Raw genomic sequence first — 21697 nt, forward strand, 5'->3', positions numbered from 1 at the left:
AACAATAAAAGCTCAGTGTAAGCAGAAGGAAGGAAATAATAAAGATCAGAGCGGAGATAAATGACATAGAAACAAACAAAAAAAAAACCGCAAAGAAACAATACAAAAGATCAACAAAACCAAGAGCTGGTTCTTTGAAAGGATAAACAAGATTGATGAACCTGTAGCCAGGCTGACCAAGAAGCAAAGAGAGAGGACGCAAATACACAAAATCAGAAATGAAAGAGGAGAAATAACAACAGACCCCACCGAAATACAAAGGATTGTTTAAGAATACCATGAACAACTCTATTCCAACAAACTGGACAACCTGGAGGAAATGGACATATTCTAAAAAAATACAACCTTCCAAAACTCAATCAGGAAGAATCTAAACATCTCAATGACTATGGAAGAAATTGAAGCAGTCATCAAAAAGCTACCAGCAAACAAAAGCCCGGGGCAAGACGGCTTCACAGGGGAGTTTTACCAAACATTCAAAGAAGAACTAAAACCTATCCTCCTCAGACTATTCCAAAAAATTCAAGAGGAAGGAACACTTCCAAGCTCATTCTGTGAAGTCAGCATCACCCTAATACCAAAACCAGATAGAGACAACACAATGAAAGAGAATTACAGGCCAATATCCCTCATGAACATAGATGCCAAAATCCTCAACAAAATTCTAGCAAATCGGATCCAGCACTACATCAGAAAGATCATACACCATGACCAAGTAGGATTTATCCCAGGGATGCAAGGATGGTACAATATCCGCAAATCAATAAACGTGATACATCACATAAACAAATTGAGATATAAAAACCACACAGACATTTCAATTGATGCAGAAAAAGCATTTGAAAAAATCCAACACCCATTTTTGATAAAAACTCTCAGCAAGGTGGAAATAGAAGGATCATACCTCAACATAATAAAAGCCATATATGACAAACCCACAGCCAACATTATACTCAACGGGCAAAAACTAAAACCATTTCCCCTAAGAACAGGAACAAGATAGGGATGCCCGGAGAAACCAAGATGGCGGCATAGGTAAGCACCTAAACTGCTGCCTCGCACAACAATTTCAAAACTACAACTAAAAGACAGAACGGACACCATCCAGAACCACAGGAAAGCTGGCTGAGTGAAAATTCTACAACTAGAAGGAAAGAGAAAAGCTCACAGAGAATTGGAGGTATGGCAAAGGGTCTTTGTGCGTGCAGAGAGGAAGGGCGGCTGAGAGCCTGGCTGACTTTCTCTGGCAGAAGGAGGAAGGAAGCCCCTGACCGCACTGAACCCCAGTTCTGGCTGCACTGAACCCCAGTTCCGGGCGAGCCTCTGGGGACCCACGCTCTTACGGGGTGAGTCTGGACTCTCGGGTGGAGACTCGGGAGCCGGAGAAGGCAGAAATCTGAAGGAGCACATGTGCCACTGCGCACAAAGGCTGCGGAGGTTGCCACAGGATTTCCCTAGTGGAAGGGAGTCGGAGGCTACTGACTGCATTGAGCCCCAGTTCTGACTGCACTGAACCCCGGTTCCAGGCGAGCCCCTGGGGACCCACGCTCTTGTGGGGGGAGTCTGGACTCTCGGGCGGAGACCCAGGAGCTGGGGAAGGCAGAGGTCTACGAGTGCGCGCAAGGGCAAGGCTGACAGGAAGCCAAGACTGTCTGCTCCGCCCTGAGACTCCACCCCATCCAAGCTGAGCACAGAGGCTATTGCAATTTGGCAAGTCTAATCCTATAAGGCTGTCTCCAGCACCGAACTTCTCCCAGCATAGACACAGCTGATCCTTACAGCCAACTGGCCTGGAGGTCAATTCCTCCCAGTGATACCAACAACAATCAAGACTTCATTACAACAAGGCTGTACACACAGTCCACAAAGGGGTGCACCAAGAGTGTCCACCTCAGGTTAACTGGGGAGGCCGACCCACTGGGCCATATTGGAAACCTAGCACACAAATCTACCTTACCAACTCAGGGAAGCAGTGAAAATGCGGCGTCAAAGAAACAGATCACAAACGAAAGAAATGGAGGAAAACAAACGACTGGATATAGAATTCAAAACCACGGTTATAAAGCTTTGCAAGAATATCCTAGAAAAGGCCGATAAATATAACGAGACCCTCGAAGATATGAAAAAGGACCTACTAGAAATTAAACATACACTGACTGAAATAAAAAATATTATACAGAGACCCAACAACAGACTAGAGGAACACAAGAATCAAATCAAAGAATTGAAATACAAAGAAGCAAAAAACACTCAACTGAAAAAGCAAAAAGCAAAAAAAAAAAATCCAAAAAGTTGAAGATAGTGTAAGAAGACTCTGGGACAACTTCAAGCGTACCAACATCAGAATTATGGGGGTGCCAGAAGAAGAGAGAGAGCAAGATACTGAAAACCTATTTGAAGAAATAATGACTGAAAACTTTCCCCACCTGGTGAAAGAAATAGACTTACAACTCCAGGAAGCTCACAGAACCCCAAACAAAAGGAATCCAAAGAGGACCACACCAAGACACATCATAATTAAAATGCCAAGAGCAAAAGACAAAGAGAGAATATTAAAAGCAGCAAGAGAAAAACAGTTAATTACCTACAAGGGAGCACCCATACGACTGTCAGCTGATTTCTCAACAGAAACTATGCAGGCCAGACAGGAGTGGCAAGAAATATTCAATGTGATGAATAGCAAGAACCTACAACCAAGATTACTCTACCCAGCAAAGCTATCATTCAGAATTGAAGGGCAGATAAAGAGCTTCACAGATAAGAAAAAGCTAAAGGAGTTCATCAGCACCAAACTAGTATTATATGAAATGCTGAAAGGTATTCTTAAAGAAGAGGAAGAAGAAAAAAGTAAAGTTAAAAATTATGAACAACAAATACATATCTATCAACAAGTGAACCTAAAAATCAAGTGAATTAAAAACCTGAGGAACAGAATAATCTGGTGAATATAATAGAATCAGGGGCATAGAAAGGGAGTGGAATGATAATTCTCAGGGGGGAAGGGGTATGGGGAGTTCAGGAAGAGACTGGACAAAAATCATACACCTATGGATGAGGACAGTGTGGGGGGAGGTAAGGGCAGAGGTGGGGTGGGAACTGGGTGGAGGGGAGCTATGGGGGGAAAAAGGAGAAACAATTGTAATAATCTGAATAAAGATTTATTTAAAAAAAAAAAAAAGATAGGGATGCCCACTCTCATCACTCCTGTTCGACATAGTACTGGAAGTATTAGCCATTGCGATTAGACAAGAAGAAGAAATAAAAGGCATCCAAATTGGAAAAGAAGAAGTAAAGCTGTCCTTATTCACAGATGACATGATATTGTACATAAAAAATCCCAAAAGACTTCATCAAAAAACTATTAGACTTAATAATTGAATTCGGCAATGTAGCAGGATACAAAATTAATGCCAAGAAATCTATGGCATTTTTGTACCCCAATAGTGAACTTACAGAAAGAGAGACTAAAAAAAAATCCCATTTACCATCGCACCAAAAAAATTAAGATACCTAGGAATAAACTTAACCAAGGAGGTAAAAGACCTATACACGGAAAACTACAGGACACTGAAAAAAGAGACAGAGGAAGATGTAAACAGATGGAAGAACATACCATGTTCATGGATTGGGAGAATCAACATCATTAAATTGTCCATACTACCCAAAGCAATCTATAGATTCAATGCACTCCCCATTAAAATACCAACGGCATATTTCACAGACCTAGAAAGAACTCTCCAAAAATTCATCTGGAATAAAAAAAGACCCTGAATAGCCACAGCAATACTGAGAAAGAAGAACAAAGTAGGTGGGATCTCAATACCAGATTTCAAGCTGTATTACAAAGCCACTGTTCTCAAAACAGCCTGGTACTGGCACAAGAACAGACATATAGACCAATGTAATAGAATAGAGAACCCAGATATCGACCCAAACCACTATGCTCAATTAATATTTGACAAAGGAGGCATGAACATACAGTTGAGTCAAGACAGTCTCTTCAATAAATGATGTTGGGAAAATTGGACAGATACATGCAAAAAAAATGAAACTAGACCACCAACTTACACCATACACAAAAATAAACTCAAAATGGATCAAGGAATTAAACATAAGACGGGAAACCATAAAAATACTAGAGGAATCCACAGGCAGAGAAATCTCAGACATATGCCCAAGCAATTTCTTCACTGATACCGCTCTTAGGGCAATGGAAACTAAAGAGAAAATAAACAAATGGGACTACATCAAAATAGAAAGCTTTTGTACAGCAAAAGAAACCATCAACAAAACAACAAGAAAGCCCACTGTATGGGAGAACATATTTGCAAATGTTATCACTGATAAAGGTTTAATCTCCATCATCTACAGAGAACTTATACAACTTAATAATAGTAAGATAAATGATCCAATAAAAAAATGGGCAATGGACCTAAATAGAACCTTTTCGAAAGAAGACAGAAGGAAGGCCAAGAGACATATGAAAACATGGTCAGTCACTAATTATCCGAGAGATGCAAATCAAAACAACAATGCAGTACCATCTCACACCTGTCAGAATGGCAATAATCAACAAATCAACAAACGACAAGTGCTGGCGAGGATGCAGAGAAAAAGGAACCCTCGTGTGCTGCTGGTGGGAATGCAGACTGGTGCAGCCACTGTGGAGAACAGTATGGAGTTTCCTCAAAAAACTAAAAATGGAACTCCTGTGGGAACCCCTTTCACGTCCTGCGTGGTTCAGGGTTCCTGTTCAGGGTTCGGGTTCTGGAGAAGGCCGCACACAAATGAAAAGAGACTCGGAAAAGTATTAATTTGGGAAAATGGGGGGCCAGGCGGGAGCCCAACTCTAGTGGAAGGACTACCCTTTGCTCTGGCCTTGCAATCCCTTTTATTGAGACTATGGGATACGCCCATAACCTTTAGGCAGGAAATTCCAATAACAGAAATTTACATAGGAGAAACAGAGGTGGAGGCTGCTTCAGCTAACAATGTTTCAACTAAACAGTGAGTGATCAAAACAATTAAGGTTGTTGACCAGCCTTCCCAGTTTCCTGTCCACATCCTTCCATCAGTGGTAGAATGATTGGCCTCCGGCAAACTCCCATTTGACCCAGTGATCCCACTTCTAGGAATATATCCCAATAAACTAGAAACACCAATCAGAAAGGATATATGCACCCCTATGTTCATAGCAGCACAATTCACCATAGTTAAGACTTGGAAACAGCCCAAATGCACATCAGCAGATGAGTGGATTAGAAAACTATGGTACATCTACACAATAGAATTCTACGCTGCTATAAAAAAGAAGGAATTCTTACCATTTGCAGCAGCATGGATGGACCTGGAGAGCATTATGGTAAGTGAAATAAGCCAGGCAATGAAAGAAAAATACCACATGATCTCACTCATTTATGGAAAATAAAGAAAGTTATAACCTGATGAACAAAAAGATAGATACAGAGGCAGTAAAGCATCGAACAGACTGTCAAATTACAGCGGGAAGGCTGGGGAGTGTTGTGGAGGAGGGAAAAGAGATCAACCAAAGGACTTGTATGCATGCATATAAGCACAACCAATGGACACAAGACACTGGGGGGTGGGATGAGGGCATGGGATAGGGGGTAGGGGAGACTGGGGAAAGTCAATGGGGGAAAAAAGAGATATATGTACTACTATATGTAATACTTTAAACAATAAAAACAAAGAAAATTAAAAAATAAAAATAAATAAAAATTTGGTTCAAATAATAGAATTAATCCTCCTTTTTTAATTAGGCCAATAAAATATTACATCCTAAGTTGAAATTTTACCATACATAGTATACATGAGGACTACAATATATTTTGAACTACTACTTTCTCCAGAGTAAATATAAAAATTATTTTTCTCAAAAATGAATTTGTAACCTTTATGAATTCTATATAATTTCTTCTACCTTAATTTGAACTTTAAACTTTTAGAAGCCTCAAATTTTAGGTGACAAGTTAAATACTTAGTATTTCTCAAATTTGTAATATTTTCACATTTTAAGGATATATTTTAAATAAAATACAAGACATTTAATTAATAGAATTAAATTTATCTAGATTTTTTATATGAGGTAAACTCATGTTAATATTTTAGTATTTTTTATCATTTTAAAATACCTAGTTATTTAATAATTTTATTACTTAATTCAGCAATGTTCTAAAGTTTTAAGTTAGCAAAGATTTTGTAAAAACTATGTTTGAGGCTGGTGAAAAGGGCAGGGGGAGGAGAGATCAGGCCCACTTGAATTTTAAAACTACTATATTCTTCCTTAGAGATAACATTTTAAAGTTGCTGCTGCAGCCGGATTCTCCACTTTTACAGGGAGCAAAGCAACTGGATTTTTATCATTAATATGTTTATAATTATTACTGAGAAGCTTTACCTCAAATTCTTCATTTAATTATATCTATTTATTTGTGTTTTAACAACTTTGAGATTTTAAAGCTAATTACTATCCAAGGCATTTTCTTTTGGCAAATTTTGTAACAGAGATAACTTACTGACTTTCAGTGGCTTTAATGATAAAATATAAAGTATTACTTTTTTATTTTATAAAAATAGGAGTGCTTCCATGATTTGGGAGGCAACTTTGGAATGTGGTACATTATTATTAAAAATTACCATTATTATGGAAACAATCCTATTGCCCAAATACAGCCTGTATATTTTCTTGTGTCATTTTTGTCATCTTTTAAAGAAAAAACAGTCTTGGGTTTATTCTGTAGTATCTGTGAAGAGATTGGGGCTCAAGAAGTCACCCCAAATCGGGTGGGGCGTGCTCGTTTTCTTAAGCTTGCTTTTCTCTTTATGAGTACAGAAATCCCAGACACATCCCTAAATTCTGAAAAATGTTTCATTTGTTTAAATTTCAAATGGTGGACTGGGAAATAAAAACATGGCAAAAATGAGACTTTTAATAACAATCTTGAGTGTGGATGTCCATTTTACAGGATCACTAAAAGATCTAGTAATATTTTAATCACTTCCCTTTTTCTAGGTTATTTTAAAGAGGTTGAATCTGCTTTGATTGAATCGGGAGACAGAATGCTTATGCCTTTCCCTTGAGTGCCACCTTGTGTCCTTTTTGTTGCCTACATTCTTTTTTATTTATTTTTTTTAATGTCCTGTTTTTCCACGAAGTCTAATTTGCTCCTAAGCTTTTTGCATATAATTTAGCTGATTCTGTAAGTCACTGCTTATTATCTGATTTGGGAAATGTGGGTCAGCTACCTGTATAATTGGAAAAGCAAGTCTTTCCTCCACTGTCGTGTCCTTTAATCCTTCTCAGATAGCTCTTTGCATAGGTGATTCTATTAGCAGTGAATTAAATGTTTCAGGATTAGGACATGGAGATGGAGGGGGCCATGATGGCCATTCCTCCAATTTTTCTTTCTTCTCCTATTTTGGAGTGGCGGTTTCAGGGGAGGAGGTTTATCCTCCTTTGCCTCTCTAAAAGGTTCTAGCAAATGCAATACCATGTTCCACAAGGAGAAACAATTTGGAGGCAAACTTTTCCCCTGTTGCTTTTTTTCAAGTTCTGACACACACTTTCCCAACATTCAACATCTAATGTACCCTCTTCAGGAAACCAAGGATTATGTTCTATAACAATATGCAAAAACTGTAAGAGAATACCTTCTGACACTTTAATTTCTTTATCCTTGAGCATGCAAACCAAAAGTCTACAATAAAGTTTCTTCCTTTTTAACCAAATTCTACCTCACTAGCCTGGCTAAAAATGGCATTCCCACCATACTTACAGTTTGAGATTTCTGCAGCTGGTGTGGGCTTTGCAGGTGGAGAATTTCCCCCACCTTTTTGGTGATTTCTTCCCCACCTACCTGGTGAATTTTCCCCACCATTCCGGTGAACTTCGTTTTACGCTCCAGCAAATCTTCTTCTCCAGATGTCCTTTGTTCGAGGCACCAGATGTGAGAAGCCACGTCTTGTGTGGCCTGGGTTCAGAACCTGGAGAAGGGCCACAGGCAGATGACAAGACTAGACAACAAATATGAATTTGGAAACAGTGGGCCAGGCAGAGAGTCTTTCTGAAGAAGAAAGGCTTCGCTGGTGCCCCGGCCCTGCCAACCTTTTATTCAATTTTAGATACACGTATTGCCCTTAGTTAGGCAGGCAATTCCATTAGCAGACAGGCTGTCTTAAAGGTCAGTAAATACTAGTAAAGATTTACTTTGAAACTATTTGGTCAGGAAATTGCTTGAGCCACCATTGTCTTGACTAAACAATCTGTGCATAGCTTTGGCCCTTGCTAGAGTTCAAGGTCCACCAGCATTCCAGGTTCCTCGTTTACACTTTCCTCCTAGCATAGACAATGGGTAGCTTCCAACAGTATTCCACTTAATAAGAAACTCTTACCTCTCATATCTTCCTTGGAGTTTGTATGGAATCTATCTGATTATAGTTTGAGTTCTGAAACATTTTAGTTGATAACTCTCTTGGTCCACTCGGATGGGTGTTAGCCACATACACTGTCTGTGGATGTTACTAGTTCAGCTGGCAGGGCCCATCTTATTTCCAAGTCCTTGGGTGAGGCATCCGCTGTGTCATGTTTAGTGGCACACTTTGAATCTGGCCCTGAAGGGGGAGGAGTGGGCACTGTTGTTTCAAGTCCCCTCACCTGAGAACTGGTGTTTGGAATTTGTTTACCAGCCTTTCCTGCTGCCAGAGAGCAGGCCGCCCCCTGCCCTGGCAAGTTGGTCCTGTCAGATGAGATAAGTTCCAGCTCTTTTGGAAGCAGGGTTATCTCCCTCTGTTCAAGTTCCTCGCCTTCAGCCCACAGCCTGGCCAGTGGGGGAAGCTCAAAGGGTGATGGGGAAATTGGACAGTGTCCCTTTAAGGCAGGTATCCTGGAGGGGAGCCTGGGTCCCCGTTGTGGACACAGCCCTGAGCTGCAGGAGCTGCAGTCCAGGCCCAATAGGCAGGGAGCTAGGCAGGGTTGTTGTTTAGCTTAGCAACCGCCTGCGCGTCCTGGAGGCCCAGGGGGTAACTCAGCCACTGGAGGCCCCATCTGCACCCTCAGTCGCGGGGGCGCTGGCAGCCGCGCACCTGGGCGCTCGGGGTCTCAGGGCACCGGGACAGAGAGGGACAGAGGGTACCGCTGCCCCCACAGCCTCAGCCTCACGAGCCATCTGGGCGTGGGAAAGGGGGTCTCCAGGGCTTCAGGCTGAGCGCCCGGAGACGCTCTTCTGCGTGGAGAGCGCACTAGAGGCACCTGGGGGACCCCCACAGACCAGAACCCCAGGATCCCCGCCCCGCCCGGGGCCGCCGCCTCCGGATCCTTGCGAGCAGGGTGGATGGAGCCCGAAGCCCGGCTCCCCGTGGTCTTGAGGCTCCAGCAGCAGCGAGGACAGCATTTCCAAGTCTGGGCCATGAAGGTCGCCGTGTTGGACCTCGGGTCTCTCTTTTCCAAAATCTTCAAGACGTCGACTGTGTCCCCAGCGTCCCCGGCGGTCCCCTCCCCGGTTGTGTCCTCCAGCAAATCGGAAGGCGCTGCCATCGCGGGGCCGGCGGGCACAGAGCTGAGCATGGCCCCCACCCTGCCCATCCTCCCCGCCTTGACGCCAGACTCCCCCTGCACCTCGCGGAGGGCGCCCGCCGCGCCGCATCCTCAGCTCACCGCCTCCTACCCCAGGGTCTCGGTCGCCAGCCGCGCGCCAGAAGCAGTAGGGACGCCCTTGTCCCTGCCCAATAGCCCCAGAGCAAGCAAAGTCCAGTCCCCGCCCCAGGACCTGCCCCAGGACCTGCCCCTGGCGCCATCGAGCTGTGGCTGCAGATCCCAGAGCTCTCCCACGCACCTGGGGCTGGGGGCGCGGGCGACCCCAGTCCCAGGCGGAGTCTGGGCGGTGCTGCCATCCATCAGGGGCGCCGCGGGTAGCAGCAGTTCAGCCTCGAGCCCATGGAACCCCCGCCAGCTTGGCCACGGAGACCAAGAGCCCAGCGCTTGGATGCCCCCGGGGCCTGGCCCTAAGACCCTCTTCACCCTGCCGGGCATCGGCGAGGAGTGGGCCTCGGACAGCGACTCGGAGGAGGCCGGACACGCGTGAGTAGCAGCAGGGTCCGGGCCCTCTCTCCATGAGACCCCTACCCTTCTGTCTGCAGCAGCCACCTTGCTGGGCTTAGAACACAGTGCTATTTGCAAGGACTTCCACCAACTCTCCTGGGCAGCCTCCTTGCCCATTTCCTGGGTCCTAATTTTGCGCCTTTCTGTTCTTTTTTAAGCCCCCTAGTCAGGCTTTTGCTCAACTCTCTCCCAGACAGCCCTCTGCTGTTCACCAGGTGAGTGGAGATGAAGCGGGCTTGAGGGAAAGGGGAGAAGTTGGTGTCACTTCTGACTCAGCCTTGAGGGGTTGTCTGACAGCCTGGTTTTCTCCAGGACTCTGAAAGGAGCTCAGGTCCCTGCCTCTAATGCAGAATATGGCAGGCGTGCAGGCAGCTACAATTTGAAGAAATGATGCCTCCCACCTTTTCAAGGATCAGCCCCAATTCTTATCCCAAGTGGGATGGGCTTTCTCCATGCAACATCCGGTTAATTTACATATGTATAACATCATCTGACACCCAGGACACTTGCAATGCCCAGGACACCTCTGATGTCTACCTTAGAGCTCCTGAGGCTTTGCAAAGTGCCCTCAGGTGCCCCAGAAATGCTGGCAACCCTTTCACTGGGAACTGGAGGACATTTCCCTCAACACACACACACACACACACACACACACACACTCACACACATTCTTTCATCACCATGAGCAGGAATGAAAACACTCTTCTTATAAAGTGTGCATTTTAGAATTCAGGTGAATTTTATTTTTTTAATGAGCAGTTAAGTGGGTGCAAAAATATTCAGCTATCTGAATCCTACAAGAGAATAGTGAAATGGTTAAAGGCAGACCACCAGGGCCCATTCCTGAATGGAGATTTCTGCCTTATGATCTGGTGAAGGAAGAAGAGTTAGACCTGCCAGCAAAGAACCCTCCCCCCCACCAACAACCCCCACCATCCCTGCCTCCTCCCACACACATCCACACCCACCTTCACCAAAAATAAATTACCTGGAGAACTTTTGCATTAAGACAGATTCTAACCCATTCACAATTTAAACCATTACATTTTTATAAAACTGCATGACATTCACCTCAGTTCTAAAACAAGAAGTTAAATAAGTTTTTTCTTTTCATTTACAATATTGCAGTGTGAAATACATGAATCGACTGATTTTTTTTTTTCTTAAAGAGAATCAATTGCATTTGGATAAGTGGCTAGGATACATACGGGTGAGGAATTAGACCTTTGTTATTGGCTACTGGTCCTTAACATTTATGCAATTAAAGTTTTATGATCAAACATATCTACACACTGATCTTAAACTCAAGTCTTAGTGCTTTTTACTAAGAGGCCCTGAAACACATCAGTGTGACCAGTGAGAGACTTGGGTCACTGTCCATAGTTGGGCATTTCAGTCCATATTTATATTATCTACACACTTTTAATAGATACTTTTAAATACCACTATATTTGGCATTACGGATAGAAGTGACTATTTTGCATTAGCAAATGTATTGCTTTTACTAAAAATGCAGACAATGAATTGCAGATAATTGCTGTGAGAAGTAATATGCACAGATATGTACATTCAAGAATTTTTTTGGTAATGAACTTGTACTCTATGTAAGACATAAGCCAGCCCCCTGAGTACACCAGGTTTATTTATTTATTTATTTACATGTACAAATATCCATATTCCCTTTCTTTCAGACCTCATTCTTTTTTTAATTAGAAAGTATACAAAGGGGAAATACTACAGACTTTTGCATATTGCAGTATATTTTTTCCCTCTTGGATTTCTGGGGTGGCTATTTATAACATTGAATAAACAAATATCATTCAACAGTGGATTTAAATTATACAACTGACACCTTGCCTGACAGTTTGCAGATAGCTGCAACTAATCATTAGCTCGCTTAATGTTGAAATGGTATATTTAGTTTTCTAAAGCCCAGAGACTTGAAGAGAGGAGGTGGTTAAAGTAGAGTTAGGTGCATGACACCTCCAACTATGTTCTTCTGTCTCAAGATTGCTTTGGCTATTGTGGACTTTTTGTAGTTCCACATAAATTTTTGGGTATGGATGATCCTAGAGCAGCCTTGGGCAAACTACGGCCCTCAGGCCGGATCTGGCTGTTCTATCCGGTTCTCTTGCTCTCCCCTCCGCTCCTTTACTTTGAATTTATATTAGTTCACACAAACACTCCATCCATGCTTTTGTTCCGGCCCTCCGGTCCAGTTTAAGAACCCATTGTGGCCCTCGAGTCAAAAAGTTTGCCCACCCCTGTCCTAGAGGGTATTATGCTAAGTGAAATAAGTCAGATAGACAAAGGCAAATACCATATGGTTTTACTTATATGTGACATCTAAAAAAAGTTAAAACAAAATGAAAACGGACTCATAGAAACAGATAACAAAACAATGGTTGCCAGAGGGGAGATGGGGGATGGGTGAGAAAAGGGAAGGGGAATATAGTCAATAATATTGTGATAAGTTTTCATGGGGACAGGTGATTACTAGAATTAGAGGTGTGACCACATTGTAAGTTATAAAAGTGTCAAATCAGTATATTGTACACTTGAAACTAATAAAACTAGTATATATTGTATACCAACTAACCTATATAATGAAGAGGTAATATGCAAATTGACCATCATGCCATCACAAGATGGCTGCTCCTATGTTGTCACAAGATGGCTGTCCCATGTCATCACAAGATGGCCACCACAAGATGGCTGCAGGGGAGGGCAGTTGAGGGCAACCAGGCCAGCAGGGGAGGGCAGTTGGGGGTGACCGGGCTGGCAGGGGAGGGCAGTTGGGGGTGATCGGGTCAGCAGGGGAGGGCAGTCAGGGGCAGCCAGGTCAACAGGGGAGGGCAGTTGGGGGGAGATCAAGGCTGGGAGGGGAGAGCAGTTGTGGGCGATCATGCCAGCATAGGAGGGCAATTGAACATCCCCTGAGGGGTTCCAGATTGGAGAGGGTGCAGGTTTGGCTGAGGGACACCCCTCTCCAGTACAGGAATTTCATGCACCAGGCCTCTAGTCCATACATAAAAAACAAAGTAGGAGTAGGAAGAAAAAGGCATAGGTAGAGAGGATGTGTATACTTATAAACAAATATTTTTCCATTTAATTTTAAGACCATTACACCAGTTACAAAGGAAAACCTTTATTCACAGCTTATACATTTGTGAAGAAAGCCCATGCGTTTTACATTGGACCTGATTATGATGTACTTGGCCTTTGTTAAAACTGAAAATAGTGACATTAATTTGGGGGAGGGGTTAATATGTGAACTTTCAATGCAGAGTCTTTCTTCTCCTTTTTTTACTAAGATGCTATATACTAGTAGCCGCATGAGTTTTGATCTCTGACTCATGGATGAGATACAGGAACGGCCCATGGAAAGGGTTTGCCCTTTCATTCCACAGGCACACAGGCTGCCGCACCTGAACCAGAGGGGGAGGACACTGAGTTCCCTTCTTTACCTCTCTCTCCTGGACCCTGATATGTGATCCAGCACTTTCACCTTCTTCACCTGCCTGTCCATTTCATTTATACTTTGTACCTCAATTTACACTTTTTCTATCTTGGCCATCCCGCTTTGCTACTTCCATTTGCTCTCTGACTTGAACTACACAGCTATTATCTTGTAATAGGTTTTATTCTCTTTTTGTTCTGGGAGTAGAAGAATTTCTACAGTCGATAAGGTTGGTGAGTAGATAGAAATTGCTATACAAAAATGTTGGTAGCTTGTAAACTTCATGTGATCAGGAACTATTTCTATGTTTTCTAAATTATTGCTGCTAGCATATAACTATTGCTACTTTGAGTGATCGAGTTCTGTTGTTAAAGTCACATGGGCATGGAAATGCTGCAGTGACAGCCTGCAGGGCTTGTTCGTGTGGCTGGCAATAAAGTGAATGCAAGGTCTTATCTCTCAACTCATCTATTACTGGGGCAGCCTAGAGTTGGAGCGAAGCCTATGGACCCAGGATCAGAGGACTTGGATTCCAATCTCAAACCATTTGCTAACTTGTAATTCTGGGCAAAGTTATTCAGTTTTCCAAACGGTAGACTTTCCTCACAGGGATGTCCCAAAATTAACTGAAATAATATGTTAAGTGCCTAACACATGGAGAAATGCTGTTAAAATATTATCTATGATGACCGTCTGCCTCCTGGCACAGAAATGAAATTTGAGAGTGTGTTTCATTAAAGAATACATACATTCCAGGGGAAGAAAAGAGTGAAAAAATAATTCATTTATATTTATCACATGACTATAAAACATGGCATCTTTCAGTTCAGTTATTTGGGAGAACAAATGGTAGTACAACAAGTGAACAATAATCTTTCCTCATGTTCCCTTGCACATCTTACAGTAGACAACGGTTGCTTTAATTAGCATCACCACTGATTGCTGTGTAATACCTAGAAGAAATATCTGCTACCCCGGGATCAAACCTTTATAAGTTTTAGAGACAATAATAGTCACCAGTAGCATCACAAATCATAAATGACTCACACTTACTGTAGCTCTCGCCTATTTCTACCTAGCAATCCTGTGATTTTTTTTATATCCAGTTGTGACTACAAACTCTTTGTCCTGTGACTCTTAAGTCAATTTATGCCCAGAAAAGGCATTTAATAAAATTTATTAAATGAATGAAGTGAAATCTTTCCTTTTCATATAATCCGCTTTCATGGATTCCTAATCTCATAAAAATCTAGAGGCAATTTTAATATATTTCGTTAAGAATAATGATTGTTTTGGCCCTTTAGGTTTTGTCGTCTTGGAGTTTTCCCAAAGTCAGTAATGCTTTCTGCTGGGACATGGTAATTCCACAGGGATGAGTGGTGAGCTCAGCACACAATTGTCATATGATCATGCCTTCTATGACAGTCAGGTGACCATTACTTTCATTAAAAATAGTGATAAACTTGACTTGGTTGTTTATATCTAGCTCAAACCCAGGAAAATAAATTTGTTCTTCCTATCTTTTGCCATAGTTTTTATTATTTTTATTTTATTTATTTTATTTTTTAAATAAATATTTATTGTTCAGATTATTATAATTGTTCCTCTTTTTTCCCCCATAGCTCCCCTCCACCCAGTTCCCACCCCACCCTCTGCCCTTACCCACCCCCACTGTCCTCATCCATAGGTGTATGATTTATGTCCAGTCTCTTCCCAAACCCCCCACCCCCTTTTCCCCCCAAGAATTGCCAGTCCACTCCCTTTCTATGCCCCTGATTCTATTATATTCACCAGTTTATTCTGTTCATCAGATTTTTTTATTCTCTTGATTTTTAGATTCACTTGTTGATAGATATGTATTTGTTGTTCATAATTGTTATCTTTACCTTTTTCTTCTTCCTCTTCTTAAAGAATACCTTTCAGCATTTCATATAATACTGGTTTGGCGGTGATGAACTCCTTTAGCTTTTTCTTATCTGTGAAGCTCTTTATCTGACCTTCAATTCTGAATGATAGCTTTGCTGGTAGAGTAATCTTGGTTGTAGGTTCTTGCTATGCATCACTTTGAATATTTCTTGCCACTCCCTTCTGGCCTGCATAGTTTCTGTTGAGAAATCAGCTGACAATCATATGGGTGCTCCCTTGTAGGTAACTAACTGTTTTTCTCTTGCTGCTTTTAAGATTCTCTTTGTCTTTTGCTCTTGGCATTTTAATTATGATGTGTCTTGGTGTGGTCCTCTTTGGATTCCTTTTGTTTGGGGTTCTCTGCGCTTCCTGGACTTGTAAGTCTATTTCTTTCACCAGGTGGGGGAAGTTTTCTGTCATTATTTCTTCAAATAGGTTTTCAGTATCTTGCTCTCTCTCTTCTTCTGGCACTCCCATAATTCGGATGTTGGTATGCTTGAAGTTGTCCCAGAGGCTCCTTACACTATCTTCATATTTTTGGATTCTTTTTTCTTTTTGCTTTCCCGGTTGGGTGTTTTTTACTTCTTTGTATTTCAAGTCTTTGACTTGGTTCTTGCAATCCTCTAGTCTGCTGTTGGATCGTTGTATATTATTTTGTATTTCAGTCAGTGTATGCTTAATTTCTGACTGGTCCTTTTTCATATCCTTGAGGGTCTTGCTAAATTTATCGGCCTTTTCTAGGAAATTCTTGAAAAACCTTGTAATCGTGGTTTTGAACTCTATATCCAGTCATTTGCTTTCCTCCATTTCTTTCATTTGTGACCTGTTTCTTCTCCACATTTTGGCTGCTTCCCTGAGTTGATAGAGTGGCTTTGTGTGCTAGTTGTCCTATAGGGCCCAGTGGCTCAGCCTCCCCAGTTACCTGAGTTGGACATGCTTGGTGCATCCCTTTGTGGGCTGTGTGCACAGTCTTGTTGTAGTTAAGCCTAGATTGTTGTTGGTATCACTGGGAGGGATTGACCTCCAGGCCAATTGGCTGTGAGGATCAGCTGTGTCTACGATGGGAGAACTTCTGTGCTTGAGACACCCTTATGAGACAAGACTTGCAAAAGCCTCTCTGCTCAGCTTGGATGGGGCGGAGTCTCAGGGCAGAGCAGACAGCAATGGCTTCCCATCAGCCCTGCCCTAAGAGGCACCCAGGTCTCAGTGTCCCACGGTAATCGCTGCAAGCACCTCTCAGAGAAAGCCGCCCTCAAGTTTCGCTTGCTGCCAGACAGTCCAGTTTCTCCCCAAATAAGTCTGGGTCCCCAGAGTCTCGCCCAGAACTGGAGTTCAGAGCTGTTGGGAGTTTTGTCTCCCTCGATTGAGAAAGCCAGCTGTGTACTCAGTTGCAAGCCCTCTCTGTGCACGCATGCGCGCGCCTCCGTACCTCTGCCTTCTGCAGCTCCTGTGAGTCTCAGTGAGCTTTTCTCTTTCCTTCTAGTTGTAGAATTTCCACTCAGCCAGCCTTCCTGTGGTTCTGGATGATGTCCATTTTGTCTTTTAGTTGTAGTTTTGAAATTGTTGTGCGAGGCAGCAGTTTAGGTGTTTACCTATGCCGCCATCTTGGTTTCTCTTTGCCATAGTTTTTTAAACTTTAAATTATCTTCTTTACTTTGTTATTATCTTTAAGAGTGCAAAAATTATATTTGAGGTGATAATTATATGTTCTGCTGGGTATTTAAAGAACACATTTTAAATTTTCTCTCATGTAATAGCTAACATGCATACTGTTTGATATGTGCCAGGTTCATAGCTACAGTTCTATGATATGGGATTTGAATCCTTAATTGTTCTAAAATTGTAATAGCTGACTAACATTAGTACAGTTTTTAGAGCATAGTTTTGAAATCAGATTGATCTTGATTCAAATCCCAGTTTATAATCTTTCTGAGAATACAAAGAATAAAATACAAATTATGTATTTATCTTGAATACCTTACTTAACCTCTTTAAGCCTCATTTTCTCACCCATAAAGTGAGAATTATTAATAACACCAATTCAAAGAGATACTGTAAACATTAAAATAGATAATATATAAAAACATATCTCACCCTAGCCGGTTTGGCTCAGTGGATAGAACATCAGCCTGAGAACTGAAAGGTCCCAGGTTCGATACTGGCCAATGGCACATGCTTGGGTTGTGGGCTTGATCCCCAGTAGGGGGCGTGCAGGAGGCAGCCGATCAATGATTCTCTCTCATCATTGATGTTTCTATCTCTCCTTCTCCCTTCCTCTTTGAAATCAATAAATATATTTTTAAAAAGCCAAGGGGAAAAAACCTATTGCATTCACTGTTTTCTGAAACAATAAGAAAAAAAAGGCTTAAATTACCTTATGTGGGAAGGTTCAAAAAATAATGAAAACATTGGAGAAAATATACCAGTTAACATTTAAAAAGTCTACCACAAATCCTTTACATCAGATAATACTCCCCCCACCCCCCCCACACACACACCAGTGCTGTGTAGATATTTATTTCATTTAACAACAGCCAAATCTCTTTGGTTATGAATCATTTTACAATCCATAGGCAACAATTTTGCTTTTTTTAAAAAAATATATTTTTTTATTGATTTCAGAGAGGAAGGGAGAGGGATAGAGAGATAGAAACATCAATAATGAGAGAGAATCATTGATTGGCTGCTTCCTGCATGCCCCTCACTGGGGACTGAGCCCGCAACGCAGGCATGGGCCCTTGACTGGAATTGAATCCAGGACCCTTCAGTCTGCAAGCTGACGCTCTATCCACTGAGCCAAACCAGCCCAGGGCAACAATTTTGCTTTGTAAGAAAAAATTATCTGAGTATTTTATTGTTCTATGAATACCAGGTGAAATACAGACATATTAGATAGGAAATGATTCTTTAAATACTATTTGCTAGTCAATAAATACATGAATACATACTATTCATTAGATCTGTATTGAAAAAAATTCAAAAGTTGTCTCTTTATTCTTGAGAGGTAGAAATGGCCAATGAAGACACCATATTTAAGAAAGCACAGAAAGATGCTCTAGCTGGTGTGGCTCAGTGGATAGAGTGTCAGCCTGTGGACTGAAGGGACCCAGGTATGATTCCAGTCAAGGGCATATGCTTGGGTTGTGGGCTCCATCCCTGTAGTGGGTGTGCAGGAGGCAGCCGATCAATGATTCTCTCTCATCATTGATGTTTCTATCTCTTTCTCCCTCTCCTTATCTCTCTGAAATCAATAAAAATATTTTTTAAAAAAGAAAAAGAAGAAGAAAGCACAGAAATGAAGTAAAATCTTTGAAATGATTAAATATCCAGTTGTGAACTTGGGAAAGAAGCTGATGGTCTTTGGAAATGACAAGAAAACCAGTCAAATAAGATTTGCCCTGCAGTTGTTTAATAACCAGAATAGTACGGCTGAACTAAACAAAACGTCCCCCTCCTATACATATATACATATATATCTTCTCAGGGTCATTGTCATCTTAAATTTATTATAGTGCCAGTAACAAGGATGAGGAAGAACCCCATGTAGGAAGCTCACAATTTACATCTGGCTTTTAATATCAATAATTATATTTCAGAGAATGTCACTAGATGCATAGAAGATTAAAATCGAGATTTAATTTAAAATACAACATTTAATGCAAATTCTGAACATCAAACAGTGAAATATTAAAAACCATTCACGTACATTCAAGATTCTTTATAATCCAATTGAAATAAGAGTCTACATTGAATAAAATTAGCCCTTCCCTCTTAAAAAACAGTAAGTTCATTGACAAATGAATGCATAAAAATAATTCCTAGGGAACTTTAACTTTAGTGTATGAAAATATGTATATATATATATATATATATATATATATATATATATATATATAGGCAGTGACCGTGATGACCAAAATGACTGTTTGATCACTCACCATGCGGTGCTAGCATAGATGCATAGACACAGGTAAAGTCTATGAGTGAACTAAGAATGAACAAGACAAATGCTTGCCTTCACGGAGCTCTCACTGAAGAAGGTTAGGTCAGGGATGAGAATTCAAAATTGCCACCAGAACAGACCTGAGATGCCACTTCTCAGAGCGGCCAGAGATACACCCAGTAGCAGACTGGGGGTGTGACTGAAGGGCTGGCACCGACGTGAAGGTGTGGCTGTTGTAGATTTCCCAGAGGAGCCAATGGCTGCCTAGGAGGCGGAGCTTTTGACACTGACTGGCATAGAAACTGACCAATTAGAACCTAATCTGGGTGAACTACGAAGGCAGAACCTAAGGTGGGTGCTGAGGAGGGGTTTTAAGGGCAATAGCTATTTGATGTAAGGTATAAAAAAGCAGTTCAATTTTTTAATAACTGGTTTGTCAGTATAGTGCATATGGCTGGCTATCAGTCCAAATATAGGGGTTTGTATTTTTGTCTGCCAAGAGCATCTGGTCCTGCTAAAAGAGGCTCCCCCCCCCCCCCCCCGCCCATTTAAGCAATCCTATCCTATATAATCTATCTGTACTAATAAAAGGGTAATATGCTAATTAGTCCAGGTCAACCGGCCATCTTCCGGACGTCTGACTTCCTTCTGGACAAAGCCATGGTGGTGGGGGTTGAGGCAGAGGCAGTTAGGGGCGATCAGGTGGCAGGGGAGAGCAGTTAGGGGCGAGATCAGGCTGGCAGAGGGTTAGGGGCAATCAGGCCGGGAGGGGAGGGCCATTGGGGGTGACCAGGCCTGCACAGGAGGGTCATTGGGGGCAACCAGGCTGGCAGGGGAGGGCTGTTGGGGGCATTAGTCAAGCAGGCAGGTGAGTGGTTAGGAGCCAGTGGCCCTGGATTGCAAGAGGGATGTCTGACTGCTGGCAGTTGGACATCCCCTGAGGGGTCCTGGATTGGAGAGGGTATAGGCTGGGCTGAGGGAAAACCTCCCCCTATGCACCATTTTCGTGCACTGGGCCTCTGGTATATTATAAAGAAGCTGATAGTCTCAAGAAAAGGCCTACCTCAGTCAGACTTTTGTTTTACTTACTAAATTTGACATGTTTGTAATCACATTTCATTGACTGACATGAGCATTGCTGAAATATGTATTATTATACAAATCTAAGCTTCTTAGCATTTAAAATAAGAGCTAGCTTTTCCATACCTACTAGGTGCTAGATGCAGCATGCATCTGTAGACATTATCATGAATCCCCCAAACATACAAGTTAGGAATGTTATTTCATTCTACAGATGAAGAAGTTGAGGATCAGAAAGGAAAACAATTGGTCTAATTTCACATAGCTAATCTGTGGGAAATGTAAGAAGCAAATGCAGGCAGTATATTATCCACAATATGTGTAACCAAGTAGTTTGTTTTTTAACAAATTGTTTAAGATGGTAATAAAAGTAAAATCTACTTCTAAGGTAGTTGGTGGTATTTTTCCTGTAGCAGACCTACTCTAAAAAAATTGCACTCTTTCCAATTAAAATACATTTGAAAAATAAAAATTATGATAAATAGGTAACCTAAAACTAACTTCCTCAGAATAATATTCCTATTAATGTTGGAGCCCCTCGTTCGGGTGTCAATTGCCGGAATTCTTTTTCCCAGCCTTACAAAGGGTTCAGCATTCTGGAGAAAGGGGCTGCACGTAGATGATTAAGAAGGAGTCCGTGGACGAAAGATATTTTTGAAAGGCATTGGGGGTGAGAGGAGCTTCCAGCTGAAGGAGCTAGAAGGCTCTCCCCTTCACCAAGGACCCGTGCTTTTATTAAACACAATTTGTTCCAAGGCAAGGTGGAAATATACACTTCAAAGGGTATACAGAAACATTGTCAGTTTTGGGGAATAGCCTACAGCTGTTTGGCCAACAGGAGGCAATAAAATGCCCTGAGCTGTCTGGCAGTTAACAATCCTATTCAGGTTTGGGGGAGATGCCTTTTAGCCATCTCCAACAGGTAAATTACACGTGTGGCTCACCCTTGTTGATCCTCCCAAGCTTCACCAACCTTTTGGTAAAACTCTTGTAATTATTACATGTTGGAATTGGTTCTCGGCATATTAATACTGATAAAGCCAAATTTAAAGCTTAATCTTATCCACTTGAAGTACAGATAACAAATGAATTTTAGCATAAAAAGCATGACTTATTTAAAATAAAACATTGGTTTAGCCAACTTTAGTTTATTATTTAATAGCAAATCCAATATTTTATTCATTCTAGTAAG

General features: G+C 41.8%; 1 protein-coding gene across 3 annotated transcripts in view; it reads left to right on the plus strand.

Annotated features, from left to right (window-relative positions):
• Positions 1-8969: 8969 nt before the first annotated feature.
• The window catches only part of FAM149A (family with sequence similarity 149 member A), a 65601-nt gene continuing 52873 nt past the window's right edge, over positions 8970-21697 (plus strand). For all 3 annotated transcript variants that reach the window (XM_080659373.1, XM_080659372.1, XM_080659374.1), the window contains exon 1: positions 8970-10096. In XM_080659373.1, the coding sequence (XP_080515499.1) occupies positions 9351-10096 (746 nt within the window). In that variant the 5' untranslated portion in view covers positions 8970-9350. The remainder of the gene's footprint in view (positions 10097-21697) is intronic.

Source organism: Plecotus auritus (assembly GCF_963455305.1).
Source record: "Plecotus auritus genome assembly, chromosome: 3".
Lineage (NCBI taxonomy): Eukaryota > Metazoa > Chordata > Mammalia > Chiroptera > Vespertilionidae > Plecotus > Plecotus auritus.